The sequence below is a fragment of the Schistocerca cancellata genome, chromosome 2 (assembly GCF_023864275.1).
Source record: "Schistocerca cancellata isolate TAMUIC-IGC-003103 chromosome 2, iqSchCanc2.1, whole genome shotgun sequence".
Classification (NCBI taxonomy): domain Eukaryota; kingdom Metazoa; phylum Arthropoda; class Insecta; order Orthoptera; family Acrididae; genus Schistocerca; species Schistocerca cancellata.
This window is the reverse complement of record NC_064627.1, coordinates 554,191,822-554,211,680: the sequence shown is the minus strand read 5'-3', so window position 1 is coordinate 554,211,680 and position 19,859 is coordinate 554,191,822. Positions and strand designations below refer to the sequence as shown.

Here is a 19,859-nt window from a genome sequence, read left to right as displayed (position 1 = left end):
GGAAGGTTCAAATGGTTCAAATGGTTCTGAGCACTATGGGACTCAACAGCTTAGGTCATAAGTCCCCTAGAACTTAGAACTACTTAAACCTAACTAACCTAAGGACATCACACACACCCATGCCCGAGGCAGGATTCGAACCTGCGACCGTAGCAGTCCCGCGGTTCCGGACTGCAGCGCCAGAACCGCTAGACCACCGGGGGGGGGAAGGTATCAGTCAAGAAGATGTGTAAAAATCTAATTTTTGGGCCAAATAGTTTTTGTGGAATCGATTGATAAGAGTGTCAAAGCAGTCGGAACACGATGTGTCTGCACAGGCGAGCAGTGCAGTGACAAAATCGCGCACAGCGCGGAATGCAGGGAGCACGTCTTTGTAGCAGCGAAAGGGTTAATGCGGCCGTGGTGGCTTTACTTCATGAACTGCACGCTCCCCCCCTACACGTAAGCTTGCGAACTATGCTATACTATGGCGCTGCGTCTATTGGCGCGTGCGTCGTGTGCAACTGGCAACGCAGCAATCTCCCGCGTCTGGGCGGGCATGCGCGAGCCGCCAAGATAAAAGAATTGAACTATAGTGTCAGTTGGCTCTAGGAAGAAGCTAGAAGCAGAAGTTAGCGTTCGCTAAAGCTCTGCTGATGCAGAAAGCGGCCAAAACAAAAAATCTGTTATCGTACGGAATATATTTAATATATTTTTTATTCTAATAGCATCTTGCGGACCTCTCTGGCAGGGGATCCGCTGATCACCTGTTGGGAACCACTGGTCTAGTATAATGCGAGCGGGTGTTATCGTGGAGTAGCATAACTTCACGTTGTCTTCCTGGTTGTTGTTCTTGGACTGCGTCCCAGTTGTTGACAATAAATGTTAGCAGTGATAGTTACAGCAAGGGGAAGCTATTTGTAATACACCACATCGTCGCTGTTTCACCAGACTCCCCAACGGGGAGCTGTTGCTTTGTTTGGGTTCAGCCATTCCTTCCTTTTCCTTGTGTTAACAGAATCACCATTTCTCGTCACTACTAGCGATGCAGAATAGTAATGGTTGATGTTGTTCATAAGCCGTTTGATGACGAGTAAGCAGGGATGCACGTATGGCCACCCGCTGATTTTTGTGATATTGCCTTAGAGCATGTGGTATCCATACATCTGATTTTTGAGACTTCCCCGTTGTTTGCAAATGTCGCATGATAGTGAGGTGATCAGAGTTTATCACATTTGCCGTTTCTCGAGTAGAGTGACCAGGATCATTGTGGACTAATGCGTTTAAACGGTCTTCATCAAATCCTGAAGGTCTTCCTGAACGTGGAGAGTCACTAATGTGAAAACGACCCTCCTTAAAACGAGAAAACCATATTTTTGCCGTGCTCTGTCCTGTAGCGTTACCCCCCATACTCAGCGCAAATGCTTGTAGCTGCTTCCGCTGCTGTCACCGCTCTATTGAACTCAAAACGGAAGAATACGTCGGAAAGATTTCGTTTTCCCCACTTCGCACTCCTTTTTCTAGCGTCCACAGCTCCACTCACTATCTGCAGATGACAAAATGACAATATGTAAACTGATACAGCAACAGTGAACTACAAATAAAATATGACAATAAATAAATAAACCCAAAGCAACCGAAATACCAACATGAAAAAAAAAAAAACGGTACGAACTTATCCATCAGCCTAATACTACAAGTTTTGTGTAGTTACTGTACTGAAATTCTCAATAACTTCGTTGAAATGTATTTGAAGCTTCTCTTTCAGTTGATGAAATGGGTAGATTGGATAGTCTTTCTTGATACATCGTAATGTGAAGAAAATTTTTTTATTGATTTCAGTTGAGAAAAGTTTGCCTCCAAGATGTGACTGAGACACAAATCGTCAAGAAGTGACGTCCAGGGTAATGAATCACTGAAGTCCAATTTAATTATTTTAAAGTATAAACTGAAGGATTTTTTGGGCTGTCCATCTAGCAGCAACTTCCACAATTGTATCGGTTCATGTAGATGCCTATGAAAAATGGTTCAAATGGCTCTGAGCACTATGGGACTTAACATCTGAGGTCATCAGTCCTCTAGAACTTAGAACTACTTAAACCTAACTAACCTAAGGACATCACACACACCCATGCCCGAGGAAGGATTCGAACCTGCGACCGTACCGGTCGCGCGGTTCCAGCCTGAAGCGCCTAGAACCGCTCGGCCACACCGGCCGGCGCCTATGACACCTTTTTATTTCTTGCAGCAGTTGCTCCGTATCAAACTCATTGCAAATTTCTACCATGTTCTCCAGTGCTACAGCCTGAGCTTCATCGGGAACTTCAAGCATAAATTTTGTTTCAACAACCTGAAAAATTTAAGTAATTTCCTTCCAGGCGTGTATCGTTGTGACAATTGTTATACAAATTGGTCTGTGCATTCAACCATTTACCGAAGAACTTCTAGAATCGATAGTCCAGTGTCCGGAGCTAGTTCACCCAGCATGTTTTATTTACCCTCCTTCTTTCTCGTCAGTCAATGTTAATGTATATATCACTGTATTTTTTAGTGCCAAAAGTTTATTATTAACAACTGTAATTCGTTCGGTCATTAAACTCTCATTCAGGGCTTTTAATTTGGCGAGTATTTCTTACAAAGTCAGTTTTGGAGACTATAGATATTGTTGGACTAAATTTACTTCCTCCAGTATAGTGTGCCTAATGACGACGTAGAACAGAAACGTAAAATCATATTTAGCTTAAAGCGGTAAGCTTGGTGCAGATCTAATATCAAAATTTCCCTTGGCTGGATCTTGCATATCTTTCAAAGTGCTCACAACTGTTTCCAAGTTTTCTTCTATTAGTTTAACTGAATGGCAGTGAACCCTCCAGCTAGTATCAGACAACAGTTTCAAACTTTTTCGTGTCTCTTGTTCAAGTAATTCCCATCAGTATGTAGAAGATGAGATAAATGAATATAACTTCTTCTCCACAGTTCCAAAACAGGTGAAGCTAGACGGAACGCATGAGAATGCATGCACTCCACAAAGATTTAACAGATGATTAACACAGAGACAGAACAGAGCTTTTGGTTCGACTTCTCGAATTTTTCGTTGTACTCCTCGACTTTCTCCCGACAGCGATGCAGCACTGTCAAAACCTTGGTCCCTGAACAACCCACTATGCAGCCCTTCTTTTTCCAACTGCTGTTGAATATCTTTTGACATGTCCTCTAGTTCATCTAGTTGGATTTTCATGTCGAAAAAACAAACTACGTAATAATTATGTATAACCTTGAAAAAGTGATTTTAAAAATTTAATACTTAGTTAAAAAATTAATAAATCCCTGGTAACCTCTTCACTGTACTTATTCGCGTATTTTTAACACCTTTGTAAATGACCTAGGTATCAAAAAATGCTTCATGTAGAATAACTGTGTCTAGCAGACAACTGGTTATCATTCTACAGTTTCTAGGTTTCATGCAACGTTTTACGATAATTGTAAAAATTCTGAACACGGCCACTGACAATTGCCACGGGCTGATAATAGGTAAGTAGGTATATAAGTTTCTGTTTTGCAAACGTATGGTGCCGCGAACTCCAAACTGACTCTTTATTTGCTGATGATACTGGGGCCTTGGATTTGATTAAAAATAGTTTGTTCCTGGGGGGGGCTACAACTCTCGAGGCCCTCGAGATCAGGAGATCCCTTCAGGACAAGAGGTCTGGGGCAGGCCAACCCTTCCCCCCCCCCCCCCCCCCCCCCCAGTCCACCAGTGCACTGAATATCATCTTCGAATAATTTAGTAGGGTCTTTAGGAAGGACTTGGAAGGATGTGGGTCTCAGAAAATCATAAACTTTACCCACATAATCACGTTTTTCAAAAGTATAATACTGTTCCCTTTATATAATTTCGTGGCAGTGATAATTTGCTGATGTAATTTCTTTTTAAAGATCTTGAGAATTTGGAAATCAATAGCCTGTGGTGCGTTATATCCGCTCTACTTCGGCCATCATCAGTTATCGTGCTGCTCAAATAGCAAAATTCATCTACTATTTTGAGCGTCTCGTTTCTTAATCTAATTCCCTCAACATCACCTGATTTAATTCGACTGCACTCCATTATTCTTTTGTTGATGGGCATTCTACATCCTCCTTTCAGAACGCTATCCATTCTGTTCAGGTGTTCTTCCATGTTCTTTGCTCTCTCTGGAAGAATTACAATGTCATTGGCAAACTTCAACGTTTTTATTTCTATTCCCTAGACTGTAATTCCTTTTCCAAACATGTCTTTGGTTTCCTCTACTGCTTACTCAAAGTACAAATTGAATAACATCGGCGACAGGCTACAACCCTGTCTTATTAATTTCTCAACCATTGCTCCCCTTTCATGCCCTTCAGCTCATCACTGCGGTCTGGTTTCTGTACAAGGTGTAAATATCCTTCCGCTCTCTGTCATTTACCCTGCTACGCACAGAATTCCGAAGAGAGTGTTCCAGTCGACATTGTCAAAAGCTTTCTTTAAGTTTACAAATGTTATAGCTTAGGTTTGCCTTTCCTTAGCCTATTTTCTAAGGTAACTCGTAGTGACAATATTGCCTAGCGTGTTCCTTTGTTTCTCCAGCATCCAAACTGATCTTCGCTGAGGTCGGTTTCCATCAGTCTTTCCATTCTTCTGTAAAGAATTCCTGTTAGTTTTTTGTAGCCATGTAATTTTCACACCTGTCAGAAACTGCTTTCGTTGGAATTGGAATTATTACATTCTTCCTGAAGTCTGGTAGTATTTCGCCTGTCTCATATATCTTGCACACCAGATGGAAGATTTTTGTCATGGCAGGCTCTACCAAGGCTTTCAGTAATTCTGACGGAATGTCATCTGCTCCCAGGGATATGTTTCGAGTTAGGTCTTTCAGTGCTCTGTCAATTTCTTTTCGCAGTATCATATCTCCCATTCGATCTCCATCTACGTCCTCTTCCACTTCTATAATATTGCCTTCAACTTCATCTCCCTTGTACAGACCCTCTATATACTCCTTCCACCTTTCAGCTTTCCCTTCTTTGCATAGGACTGTTTTTTTTTTTTCTTCATCTGAGCTCTTGATGTTCATACAGTTGCTTCTCTTTTCAAGGCCTCCTTAAGTTTCCTTTAGGCGGTATCTTTCTTCCCTCTAGTGAAATATGCTTCTAAATTCTTACCTTGATCGTCTAGCCGTTCCTGCTAAGTCATTTTGCACTTCCTATCAATCTCATTTTTAGACATTTATATTCCCTTTCGCCCCCTTCATTTTCTGCATTCCTATTAGGCCTTGACTATTTACCTGTTTGATACTATGCTCGTTTTCACTATTTCATCTCTCAAAGCTACCCATTCCTCTTCAACTGTATTCCTTTCCCCTGTTCCAGTCAACCATTGCCTAACGCTCCCTGTCAAACTCTCAACAATCTCTGGTTCTTTCAACTTATCCAGGTCCCGTCTCCTTCATTTCCTATCTTTCTGCAATTTCTTCAGTTTTAATCTACAGTTCATAGCCAACAAATCGTAGTCAGAGTCCACATCTGCCCCTAGAAATATATTAAAATTTAAAATCTGGTTCCAAAATTTCTATCTTACCATTACATAATCAATCGGGAACCTCTCTGTGTCTCCAAGTCTCTTACACGTAAACAACCTTCTTTCATGATTCTTAAAACAAGTGTTCACGACTGTACAAAATTCTGCCAGGCAGCTTCCTCTTTCATTCCTCCCAGTCGATGTTTACCTATTCTTTTTTCCTTCTCTCCCATTTCCTATTATCGAATTCCAGTCCCCTATCACGATTATATTTTCGTCTCGTTTAACTTCCTGAATAATTTCTTTTATTTCATCATACACTTCTGTAATCTCCTCGTCATCTGCGGAGCTAGCTGGTATATAAACTTTTACTATTGTGGTAAGTGTGGGTTTCATGTCTGTCTTGTCTAAGGTAACGCGTTCACTATGCTGTTCAAAATAGTTCAACCGTATTGCTATTTTCTTACTTATTATTAAATCCACTCCTGCATTCACCTGATCAGAAGTTCTGTACCTTTTGTCACCGATCTTCAGTAATTCTCAGTACGTCTGACTTCAGCCTAACCATTTCCCTTTTTAAAGATTCTAACCTAACTGTCCGATTAAAGGCATTAACACTCCATGCGCCGATCCGTTTTCTTTCCCCTGATAACAACGTCCTCTTGAGTAGTCCCCGCCCGGAGTTCCGAATGGGGGACTATTTTACCTCCGGAATATTTTACCCAAGTGGACGCCATCATCATTTAATCATATAACAGAGCTGCATGCCCTTGGCAAAAATTACGTCTGTGGTTTCCCCTTGCTTTCAGCCGATTGCAGCACCAACACAGCAAGGCCGTTTCGGTTGATGTTAGAAGGCCAGATCAGTTATCACCCAAACTTTTGTGCCTGTAACTACTGAAAAGGCTGCTGCCCGTCTCCAGCACACGTTTGTCTGGCCTCTCAACAGATACCCCTCCGTTGTGGCTGCAGCTGCTGGACGGCTGTCTGTATTGCTGAGGGACGCAAGCCGTCCGACCGACAGTAACGTCCATGGGTCACGGGAGGGAGGGAGGGATGCATTTAAAGTAAATTTTCAATATTTGCACCTGTTGGAAATCTTATCAACATCTGACTGGATATCTGTGCAAGTTTTCCAGACAACACTTCATTATAGCTAACTCAGTCATCTACAAAAAGTCTGAGGTTGGTATTAATATTGTCTGTAAGGTCACTAATGTACATAATGAACAGCAACGGTCTCAAGACACTTCCCTACAACTCGCCTGAAGTCGTTTCTACATCTGTCGATGACTCTCCATTCAAGATAACACGCTGCGTCTCCCTACCAAAAAATCTTCAATCCAGCCACACATTTTGTTTGTTACCCCATATGGTCGTAGTTTTATTAATAAGCATGGGTGTGGTACTGAGTCAAATGCATTTCGGAAGTCAAGAAATTCTCTATGCACCTGATTGCCTTCGTCCACAGCTTTCAAGGATGTCTTGTTATAGAAGCTCAGTTGGGTTTCACGTGGCCGGTATTTTCAGAATCCATATTGGTTGACACGGAGAAGGTCATTCTGTTCCAGAGGCTCGTTACGTTTCAACTTTGCAGTGGGCTTCGTGACTGGAGTATCTCTGTTCTATATTTAGAGGCCTCTGACACCACACCTGACGTATCCAAAACTCGTGGCTGAATTAAGAATGCTGTCAGACAACTAACAAATAAAGAAGACATACTCCCTAACGGCAGAAAGGGGTGTGTAACGAAGAAAGATCCACAGTAGGAAAAACACCTCGCATATAGAAGCAAAGTCTGTCATTTGAGTCAAGTATAATGTGGATTCACTGAAAAGAAAGGGGTACCTACAGAGTGGCGGTCAAAACGCTTGATGGATTGGGGTGTAGCCAAGTGAAGTATGAAGGCAAAGAAGCGCGAGGAAGGCTATGTTGCCAACAGCGAGAATGTTGACTCAATGGAAATGTTCTATTTACAAGCATGGCACACATGCTGTATTACACGAATTTGTACGGGTATGCAGATATTCTCAGTGCAGCACTTTCACAGGGAAAGTTGGGGTAACAGGCGGAATGAATGATTATTTGGAGAGGCACTGGGAACCAAGCGTTCCTTACGTCAAATCACTTAACAATGTTGAACAACTTCTGAAAGCCTGTTAGTAGAGTTTGCACTCATCCTGTATACACACTAGCGATTTAATCTGTATAAGAATTCAAGACGATACTTCTTTCAGTAGCAGGTTTGTGGACAAATCTTCTTGTGAAGATGGAAATGAGTTAAGCTCATGAAAATTTTGTCACGTAATTTATATAGTGCTGACTGTGTATAACATTCTTTTCTGTTACAGAGGCTAACCGATCGTGTACAGAGACGTAAGGGAAACAGCACTAAGACTACCTGGATGGAGGAATGGAGGAAAGTAGATGTCAATGAATACACTCTTTGGTTTGTATGAAACCTTTCATTATAAGTATGTAACAGAAAAAGGAAAGTAGCCTAGCTACACACTTCACCCATTTACTGTTACAGCTGATCTAGGTGGATGAACCGATGCCTCTGCGGGGAATAGTCAACATGGCGGCAGCGAAGTCAAATTCGGAAGAACGGAGCTGTGCTATATTCGGTTGCTGGAATGTTGGTGGCGCCTTTATGAAAAGGAGAAAGGACATTGTTACCGAAAAAATGTGGAGAACTGGCTTGCATTACCTGGGTGTCACAGAGACCAAGTTGAAAGATGAAAATGGTTCACATTGGAAAGAAATAGGTCGCGACTGCGACCTGCTATTTAAGGGAGTCACATACGGGCATGCCAGGGCTGGGGTCGGACTGATACTACGTGGGGAGTACAAGAACAATGTGAAATACTGGAAAGGGGTAAATGAAAGGCTGTTGGTCTCCCATATTGTAGAAAGAGGTCACTCTATTGCGCTGTTTGTCTTCTACGGTCCAGATAATTGCCGCCTGAAGGTAGATAAGATGGAGTTCTTCAACGAGCTGCAAAATACTATCGATCAAACAAAGGAAGATAACATCGTAATTGTGGGAGACTTCAATGCAAGAGTAGGAATAGAAGGGGAAAAGTGGGACAATGTGATTGGAAAAGAAGGAGAGGACGTAATGTCAGACTCCGGAGAGCTTCTACTTCAGTTGTGTGTAGCCAACGACTTAGTGATACTTAACACTTTTTTCGAACACAAAGACGGGCAAAAATACACCAGATATTGTGAACTAAAAAACGCAGGAGGGGAAGTCACGGAAATACAACAGTCGATGATCGACTACTGTATTGTCAAAAGAAGCATGTTGCCTCTCGTCAGAGACACAAGAGCGCATGATGATGCGATAATAAAGGATCACCGTCTGGTAACAATGGAAATGGAGATGGAGCAGAAGCCCACTAAAGATGGCGTAAATAGATGCAGACAACATAATGAGATCGACACTCAGATAAGGTATCACTTGTTAAGGCAACAAGCCATTCAAACGAGTTATCAAAACCATGTGTCAGATATTTTGAGCAGGAATCCTCAACAAAGTGCGGCGAGTCTAGAAGACAGGTGGTCGAGTCTGAGAAACGCATTACTCGAAGCAGCCGAGAACGTGTGTGGTACTAGCAGGCCGTGCTGTAACCGACGGGGGACGGCATGGTGGACAGACGATGTGGCAGGTGCTGTGCAGAGGAAGAAGGTGGCGTGGCGTAACTGTCGTATCGAACGTGACCATGTTCACATGTCGGACTATAAAACTGAGAGAACGACGGCCAAAAAGGCTGTAGAAAAAGCGAAAAGATTTTCTTGGACGGATTTTGGAAACAAGCTAGGAAGTCCGCGCACTGAAGACCAGAAACTCTTTTTCCACGTGTTGAAGATGGTGAATCGGGATGCGCATTGTACTAAACAAAATCTGAAGTCTACAGATGGGTCGCTCCTTACAGATATGAATGAAATTGTGGGAAAATGGCGCGGGTACTTCGAAGAGCGTTTTGCTTTGTCCGAAGATCCAGGTTTGCAAAAGCCAGAAAATGAGGTGGGAGAAAGTATCAGCAGAAATGAAATGAAGAATTCATTACAGAAGATAAAAAATGGCAGATCCGCTGGTCATGACAGAATAACGCCAGAAATGGTTAAGCATATGGGAGAAAAAGGACATGTGGAACTTCTCAGGATTTTTAATATGGCGTGGAAGGATAAGAAGGTCCCAGAGGACTGGAAAGAAACTATAGTTTTTCCTTTCTACAGAAATGGAGATAGATCGCTCTGTGAGAGTTACGGAGCAATATCGTTCCTAAATACGGCTGCCAAGGTATACGCCAGGATACTAGAGGAACGCATCCGGAAGGGAACGGAAGAAAAGTTAAATGAAGCTCAGTGTGGTTACAGACGAAATAGATCCAAGAATGATCACGCATTCGTCATTCGACAACTTATTGAGTTGTCAAACGTGCGAAGAACTGCACTTCATCTTTGCCACATCAGCCTAGAGAGAGCGTTAGGAAAACTTGCACTGAGTGTCGTAATGGATACCCTAGCTCGAAAACATGTGCCTGCCAGCACCAGACTCGCTGTTCTGAGTTTATTCGAAGGAAGAATAAACTACGTGCGGACAGGAAACGTGCTGTCCAGAGCTTTTGGAACAGGTTTCTCGCTAAGACCTCAGGACAGTTTGTCCTCTTATATAAGTATCCTAGTACTGGATGATGTCTTCAATAGTTATCAGGCTCGAACAAAAGAGAGCATTTGCAAATATATGCCGGTATCAGTTTCAGCATATTGCGATCAAGTTGTCCTCCTTGCTGCGACGAGAACAGAACTGCAGCACAAGTTGGACGTCTGGTGTGAAGAGACGAAAGGAAAACGTCTGCATCTGCTGGCAGAGGATGCGCGGGTAATGTCCGTGTTGGCGGGTGAAGACGTTGGGACAGTGGAAATCGACGGCCGTGCCATATCGGAAGTGCCTTGTCTCTCGTATTCCGGACTCTGTATAGGTCCTCGCCTGACAGCCGAGGAATTCAACAGGCGCATCGGCGATGCGGGCCGGCTCTTCAACGCTGCGAAGCACGGAATCGTCGGTAACCACAGGGTTGTAGGGAAACGGACCAAGGAGGCTCTGTTCGATTCTGAATATGTGGAGAGAATGGTGCGCGGGAGTGCCACGCGTTGGATATCGGCCAAGTCAGACATTCCCCGCATGAAGTCCATGGAAGATCGCTACCTCCGACATTCCACGAATTCTGGCTGCAGGAGGTACAACATGAGAACGCGGGCCGACACAAGGTCCTTGGCGGGCATGCGACAACAGCAGCTCGCGTATTCGGACCACGTGAGGAACATGGAGGAAGGTCGCGCTCCACGCTCCGTCTTGCAAACACTGGAGTCCGCGAAAAAGACTCCAGTTTATAGTTGGAGGCGAGATGTAAAGAAAGCCAGGGACAAGACCACGCTGAGAGCCCCTCTGTAGGATGCGAGTGAACCAGGATTGGCTATAACCAAATTATGACTTTAAAAAACATTTATGTACTTTTATTTGTTCTTTGCAAATAATACAAACAGTAAACATGAAAACATCGTTTTATTATTAGGGTTCAGTACCTCAATCGATAAAAAAGGAACTTTTATACTCTGAAGCACCAAAGAAATTGGTATAGGCATGCGTATTCAAATATTGAGATATGTAAACAGGCAGCATACGACACTGCGATCGGCAACGCCGGCCGATATGGCCGAGCAGTTCTAGGCGCTTCAGTCTGGCACCGCGCGACCGCTACGGTCGCAGGTTCGAATCCTGCCTCGGGTATGAATGTATGTGATGTCCTTAGGTTAGTTAGGTTTAAGTAGTTCTAAGTTCTAGGTGACTGATGACCTTAGATGTTCAGTCCCATAGTGCTCAGAGCCATTTGAACCATTTTTGATCGGCAACGCCTATATAAGATAACAATGTCTGGCGCAGTCAGTAGATCGGTTACTGCTGCTACAGGGTCAGGTTATCAAGATTTAAGTGAGTCTGAAGGTGGGACAAAGCATCTTCGAGGTCGCGGTGAAGTGGGGATTTTCACGCACGACCGTTTCACGAATGTACCGTGAATATCAGGAATCTAGTAAAACTTCAAATCTTCGACAAACTGCTGCAGATTCCAATGCTGGGCATCAAGTGTCAGTGCGCGAACCATTCAACAAAGCATCATAGATAAGGGCTTTTGGAGCGGAAGGCCCACTCGTGTGACCTTGATGACTGCACGACACAAAGCTTTACACTCACCTGAGCCCGTCAACACCGACATTGGACCGATGATGACTGGAAACATGTTGCCTGGTCGGACGAGTCTCGTTTCAAATTGTATCGAGCGGATGGAGGTGTACAGGTGTGGACTGGGTTGGGTTGATTTCGGGGAGGAGACCAAACTGCGATGTCATCAGTCTCATCGGATTAGGGAAGGATGGGGAAGGAAGTCGACTGCGCCCTTTCAAAGGAACCATCCCACCATTTGCCTGAAGCGATTTAGGGAAATCACGGAAAACCTAAATCAGGATGGCCGGACTCGGGTTGGAACCGTCGTCCTCCCGAATACGAGTCCAGTGCGCCACCTCGCTCGGAACTGGTGTGGAGACAACCTCATGAATCCATGGACCCTGTATGTCCGCAGGGGACTGTTCAAGCAGATGCGACTCTGACAAGTGACACGTACGTAGGCATCCTGTCTGATCTCCTGCATCCATTCATGTTCGTTGTGCTGTCCGATGGACTTGGGTACTTCCAGCAGGACAATGTGGCATCCAAACGTCCAGAATTGCCACAGAGTGGCTCCAGGAACATTCTTCTGGGTTTAATCACTTCCGCTGGCCACCAAACTACCCAGGCATGAACACTATTGAGTATATCTGGGATGCCTTGCAACGTGCTATTCAGAAGAGACCTCCAGCCCCTCGTACTCTTTCGGATTTATGGGCAGCCCTGCAGGATTCATGGTGCCAGTTCCCTGCAGCACTACTTCAGACATTAGTCGAGTCCATGCCACGTCGCGTTGCGGCACTTCTCCGTGTTCGCGGGGGCCCGAGATGATATGAGACAGGTGTACCAGTGTCATTGGCTTTTCAGAGTAGGATCACTTTTTTGTCCGTCTGTGTGTTTGTCGGTCTGTCCAACTGTTCAAAACGCTGTTTATCAGGAAAGGGTAGATTTTATGTCGCATATTGAGGTTCAAGTTCTCTTGGTGATGTAAAAAAAGTGAAGTATCTAAGCCAATTCGATCAAATGATAAGGCAAATTAAGTCACATATTTCGATATTCGAAAACACAACCATTGAAACACACAGGGACTTCCCGCTGATCTAGAATCATGAAATTTGCCGAGAAGCTGGCTTTCACACAACAACCTAACGGAAAAATCCGAAAATTGTTAATTTGAAATTATATCACACGAAAAAAGAGTCATTTGTTATTAGACTGTGCGTCTGTCGTTCGTCCGTTTGCTAAGACCCCATTTTCTGAGGAATGGGTAGACGTATCAAGCTCAAAATTATATGTCTGATTAAGCTCTACAATACCTTTCGGTATAATAAACGTCAAAGTCAATGCAATCAAAAGACACTGCCATTTATGTCAAATAATTTTATGTTCGCAAACTCAGACGTTAAAATCTACAAGGTACTCCTTGTTGATCTGGAATCATTAAATTTGGCAATAAGCAAGGTTTCACAGTAATTTTTAATTATATGACACGAACAAATTTTTTGGTCATTTGCTGTCATAGTGTCCGTCTATCTGTCAGTCTATTAAGAGCCCTTTTTCTCAGCACGGATAGACGTATGAAGTTGAAATTTATGTCACAGACTGAGGTCTGTAGCCCTTTGGTGGTGTAAAAATGTTACGTTTTTAAGTCAATGCGATAACAAGATACGGCCATTCATGTCACATATTTTGATACTCCCTCATTAGAAACTGTAAGGTACTTCTCCTTCATGCATGATCATGAAATTTGACGGGAAGAAAGGTTTCACTGTACAAGTAAAGGGAAAAAATTAGAAAATTGTTAATTATATCACACGAAAAATATTTCTTTTGTCATTTGTTATCCGACTTTAAGCTTGAACTTAAAACATTCTGGAAGGTTTTGGAGCCCGTGGGACCGATATCTTGCCAGTCATGAATAGTATATATCGGATATAAAAAAGACATAGATGAATAAATATATTTATATTCATTCTGCTACCGTTTTTTCGGGTAACTGTGGAGTAGTTATGGCCTGACGCGATCGTTAGGCATCAGCCAGTTTAACCTTCAATAACTCATGTACTATTCAAGTTACATGCCGGTAATTTATACCCATTTAGGTTTACACTAATAGTTTTCTAAAGACACGTCGATCGACGAAATCGGATGAAACGTTTACATTTTGGAAATTCGTTGCTGGGTGTTACTTGTATAATTTACCGTCAGATACTATACTTTAAACTAATAAAGATATTGAAAATCTGATTACACCATCAGAATCGTCGTGCAAATAATAGTAATGTTCATGTTTCGTTTTGGGGTATCATGATTCATCTGGCTACTATTAATTTCTGTACGAACTGTGATATGTCTGCTATTATGGTTTCACCTTCGACCATAGATACTAGTCGACTGGCCTTGCTGTGCAGAAGCTACATAAACCACGTGACTGTTGGCAAAACATGGCGGGATTTCAAATGAGCGGTCTGCCATCCTGTGTTTGTATCGTATTTTACCCACATTTCTCAATTGACTGCCAAACGCTTCCAACAAAAATTACTTTTTTATTTGCGAAAAATTATGTCAGAACTACATTTGACCTGGATTTGTTCACAGTACCATTTATAAGATCTAAAAAATATATCGAAGGCCCCTCTGGTGGGCAGTGGGACTAAATTACTATAAACTATCAGTTAAAGTAAAATGTCGTTAAAATTCTTTTAAACAGTAAGAGTGGGCTCGTGTCAAAACTTTAAATATTGGATTCGCCGCGTTTTGAGCTCTAGTCACTTATAAAATAAAATGGGATATGGGAATTATGTCAACTATAGGTCCCAAAATTGTCGACTTTAGGAGCAGGTCCATTTTAGAATATCAATTTTAGGTGCACTTCAAAGGTTCAGTTCCTACTATTTTTACAAAAGTTTAAACTATCAGTTTAAAAAAATGATATTTTAGATGAAAGGTGAGACTCTGAAGTTTCAGAAAATAATTTTGGAACCTACATTTATTTAATAGTATTAGAAGGTAGAAAAAAATGCTCTTAATGTGTCGACTATAGGTGCTCTTACCTTACTATAATCTCACTTGTATATACAAAAAGGCGCCTATGTGCAGATGGCTTAAAGTTTTTCCGTTTCAGGGCCTGTATCCAAAGCTGTCTTCGGTTTTCATCCTTAGAGAACCTATGAGTAGGAACTAGAAACACTTATACTTACTTCTGTAACCGAATTATCACAGACACTTTCCAAAATGTAATATGAGTCTGACTTTACAGGCATCACTTTCAACACTTTATTTTACGTGATACTCGATTTCAAGTGTAAAAAAAACATATAAAAGTCACTTCAGCAGATTTCAATAAACGCATCTGCATTATCGTAGAAACACACGTGAAATGTAATGCCATTTCCCCCGACAAAACGCTGAGTACAGCCAGAAGCGCAACACGAAACAACCATGTTTTGCCAACATTCACGTGACTTTAGCCCAGAAATGTTGGAGCCACGAAAATGACGTCAGGGCCAGTCTATTATATTTATGGTCGAAGGGTTTCACAGAGTCCGCCATCTTTGGCACTCCCGGTATAGACATCTCCTTCATCGACACAAAGCAGCGTCCTCGTCACAGCGTCAACATGGAATTCTCGGCCACGCCACGCCTGGACCCCAACTATCGTTCGGCACCACGTGGTCCAGCTATTGTGCGGCATCACGCGGTTGCTAACGAGCCGCATCTTTGACGAGCGTCCTGAGCGGCCGCCCCAACTCCAAACACAGAATATTTCCAGGGTGCCGCAACTCGCCCGTTACCTCACACACCTCCACTTATTAACATTCTGGCTTGCAAGAATGTTCAGTTCATACAAGTACACACAATACAAATTTCAAAGAACAGAATTAAGTGATTAAAACGCCAGGCCAATGGTGTTGACAAGATTTTTGTAGTGGCGTGGGAGCAGCATGAATTTCGAAATAAACTTAAACGAACACAAATTATGTACGAAACGGCATATTAAATAAATGCGTGCATGTAATTTTTTTTGGACAAGGTATAAAATTTTTAAATGAGCTTTCATTTATGTGCGATTTTGTAAGCGCTTCTTGTGCCAATCACTCAGCGTTAAGGTGCCTTCTTGCACTAATGTTTTCCGTCGCACTACACAAGCTCACACGGATTTCCGCACAAAGTATTGATCAACTCACATCAGTCTTTTGACCAAGTGCCTCGCAGAAATCGTGTCTGCCTCTGAATTCCGAGCTCCACCGTTTATCGTGACAAATCTGTCTGCAACGAAAACCAAAAGTAGAAACCCCTCAACAAACCATTTCCCAAACAACCAGGATGCTTGCTGAAGATCCCCTCCTGCACAAACGATACTTTAGGTACAAAGTCATATGGCAAACAACTGAATCACAGTAAACTCATATTCCCATAAGCTCTATTTAATTAACTTTAATCAATCCTTCCTACCTCCAAGCACCAAATATTGCATGCACATACAATTAAATTTTTAATACACTTCAAATTGACCACTAAATTCTTTGCCACACTCTCATACAAGCATAAATCAATACATATTTTACTTAAATCCACGAGGTCACTGACCTTCGTGCACCCTCAGTGCCTAAACTTCCCCCTTTTGCACACGTACAGTGCCACAATAAACTAACAAAATACTAATGAATCCCAAAATAAACATAAAATTATCCCTCCAAATTTACTACCACTAATTACAAATTAGAATAGCTTTTCATTTCTGCCCATTCTCTACATTCCCTTTGCCGTTTTAAACTTCTCACGTTTCCACATATGCGGCAGCAACGACTATAACGTTCTACTGTACGAACGCCAATCAGTCTCACTAGAATCACACTCCTCGGATACCAATTTGTACGAACATCATTACACAAACTGTCCCCATCCACACTGTTTATTTCAGCCGTCTCTAAATTTTCTGTTATTTCTTCCACACATTTCGCCAATTCACTACCCACAGCATGCACAACTTTACCGTTTTTCCCCTCCAAAATATCGACACTTGCAGCTTCAGCAACATTACACATCAATTCACTGTTAAACACTTTATTTTCCTGAAATAATACATCGATGCCTAAGCCATCATCACCATAAATATCCATCTCAGCAACCTTATCTGCTGATACACTATTTAAATCACTACAAAAATTCACATCAGAAACCTTACTTTAGCCGCGCGGGATTAGCCGAGAGTTCTAAGCGCTGCAGTTGTGGACTGTGCGGCTGGTCCCGGCGGAGGTTCGAGTCCTCCCTCGGGCATGGGTGTGTGTGTTTGTCCTTAGGATAATTTAGATTAAGTAGTGTGTAAGCTTAGGGACTGATGACCTTAGCAGTTAAGTCCCATAAGATTTCACAAACATTTGAACACAAACCTTACTTTCCTCCATCGACAAATTAACTTTAGATGAATTGTAGACAACTTTATCCTCCGCCGCTACATTACACAAATTGCTGCTACCTTGTTGTACAATTTTGGGACTTCTAGGCTTGCTACATTCCGCTGTGATAGGACATAAATCAGCACACACTGCCATTTCTACACACTTTTCATCCAGATTAACCCCCGATCCTACTTTACATACATTCTCACATTCATACTCTGACAAACGTTTTAGATCCACACATTCATCAATACGTTATGTTTCGCCTTCATGTGTGACTAGAAACGCGTAAATTCCTTCCTCCGAAGTATCAATACCAGTAGCTTTTACATCATTACATAAATTATCATTACTCTGTTCCTTTAAACAGAAATCATCTAACTCCTCCGTTACATTTTTAACTTCAACTGCTGGTGAGACCAATGCTAAGCCTTCCTTAGTGACACGCTTTCCGCCAAAAACACAATCACCCTCACTTGCAGCTGGCGAGACCAAAGCTAACGCCGCATTCACTAACATTGACGCTTTTCACCGACTCACAAATACTTGTTACTACAAGACATTCCTTATCCCAACTGCTACTATTTGCTATTACCTCTTCAGAACTCTCCACACAATTCGCTTTCACAAAATTCATGTCCTCTTTAACTTCCTTTTGAACCGCTGAATCTTTCCATTTATCACCATTCATTATACATTCATAACTTACATCATTCCCCGCAAATTTATTACCATTACTTGAATCTCTCACAAATCTATGCTTCCGCCGTTCGCGCCTGCTTTTATTGAAAGACCTACCGATATAGCCTTCCTCCTTAATATACACCATATTATATATTTGTTGCCTTTCTCCAAACCTATCAACATTTCTACCATTACCATTACTCCAGTCCTTTTCATCGCCTGTTCAGATCGCCATCCCCAGATCTGAGATGTGGCGAACATCAGTTTCCCGACTGGTTGTTACGCGATTGCACTTCGCGCGAATTTCCCCGTCAAATTTGCGTTCTTTACTTGGATCCCATTCATGGAAGTTATCACTCCTGCTCGTTCTCTGACCAATCTGCTCATTCCAGCTACTATCTCCCTGAGAATTCCTTTGATTTCTCTCACGATTATTATTTTGGTGGTGATTATTTGGATTCCCATTTTGATAACTACCACCCGGTTTGCTCTGAGGTTTGAACTTCAAAGCCCTCTCTAATTTTTCCGATGATCGGTGTAAACCTTAGTATGTCTGCCATACAAAAATATGCGAAATTTTGTGAAAGCCCAAACAACAGCCAAGGCTTCAAGTTCCGTAATCGAATAATTCTTTTCTGATTTAGAGAGAACACGACTTCCAAATGCAATAGTTTTCTGTACAACAACGCCGTTTTCTTCTATCTCTTGAAATAAGTGTGCACGTAGGCCTTTGTATGATGAGTCCGTCGCCAAACAAAAATCTTTAGATAAATCCGGATGTGAAACAAGTGGAGCAGCAACTAAAGCATCACGATTTTGTTCAAATTCTGATTGAGCTTCCTCATCCCAACACCAATTAGAATTCTTTCCAGATAGTTCACATAAACGAGGTGTGGCCAAATCGTCCAATCTAACAAAGCGTCTAAGAAAATTATAGACACCAAGGAAACTACGAACATAACGTTTTGTAGTAGGAACAGCATAATTACGAATAGCGTCTAGTTTCTCTGGATCAGGAAGAATACCTTCTGTAGAAATAATATGACCAAGAAATTTCATCTGAGAACGACCAAATTCAGATTTTTTCAAGTTCACTGTAATGCCAACTCTTGCAAAAATACGTAATAATGAATCCAAAATTTTGTTATGCTCACTCCAAGAACGTTTAGCAATAAGAATATCGTCAACATATGAAGTAATATTGTCACGAAGATAAACAGGTAAAATTTCGTTTAAACTACGAATGAATGCTGCTGAAGATACAGTAAGTCCAAACGGTAATTTCCGAAATCACTTTTGGGTAAAATATTCATATCCGGTTATTTTTTACCGTCTCTCTAGATAGATTGATAGTTGAAGTTGTTTTGATAGATGCAAAGAATAGTAAAAGAGTAGACAGCGGTGCAGAAAACTAAAAGGGAAATAGCACCACTACAGCTCGGGGCCCTGTGCACGCTACGGCACATATTCACTTAGTGTAGTGAATCCCCTGAGGACTTAATAGCCGCACATAAATTCCAGTTTGTGACTTAGTGGCCAATTTGGTGTAAGTGCGTACATAAATTGATCTAACCATGAACATGGATGTATGTCGTTCTTAGAATTGCGAAAGATCTTAAATTTCCGTACAGTTAAGAAGTGTTTATAGTCAAAGTTTTCTCCTCGTGGCGACAAAGACCTACCGCGTCTGTCCCAGTCCCAATGTCGATTATTGTCAAGTTCGCGCGCCTTCCGCTCTCTTGTTGCTTCTCGTAAATGAAATAAATTATTTTCTTCAAAGCTCTCTGCTATCGGTGATTCCAAATTTCTTCTACCGTCTTTTCCTACGATTTCGCTTACAATTTGTTTGACTTGCTTTCGTAACGCCACAAATTCCCTTTTAACACGTTCATTAAATTTTCCCTGATTTTCAACATGTTTATTTATGCTCTGGTACTCTTCTGTTTCTGCAAATGGCAATGGAGCTGTATCATCTGAATCTCTGTCCCCATGTAAACTAAAACTTGTCAATTTATCTGAAATCTCCTCAACT

General features: G+C 42.0%; 1 protein-coding gene across 1 annotated transcript in view; it reads left to right on the top strand.

The window, feature by feature from the left end:
- The window catches only part of LOC126162147 (uncharacterized), a 45,561-nt gene extending 34,502 nt beyond the window's left edge, over positions 1–11,059 (top strand). The window contains exons 2-3 of the mRNA XM_049918443.1: positions 7,864–7,961; positions 8,046–11,059. Of these exons, the coding sequence (XP_049774400.1) occupies positions 8,067–10,973 (2,907 nt within the window). The 5' untranslated portion in view covers positions 7,864–7,961; positions 8,046–8,066 and the 3' untranslated portion in view covers positions 10,974–11,059. The remainder of the gene's footprint in view (positions 1–7,863; positions 7,962–8,045) is intronic.
- Positions 11,060–19,859: the final 8,800 nt, after the last annotated feature.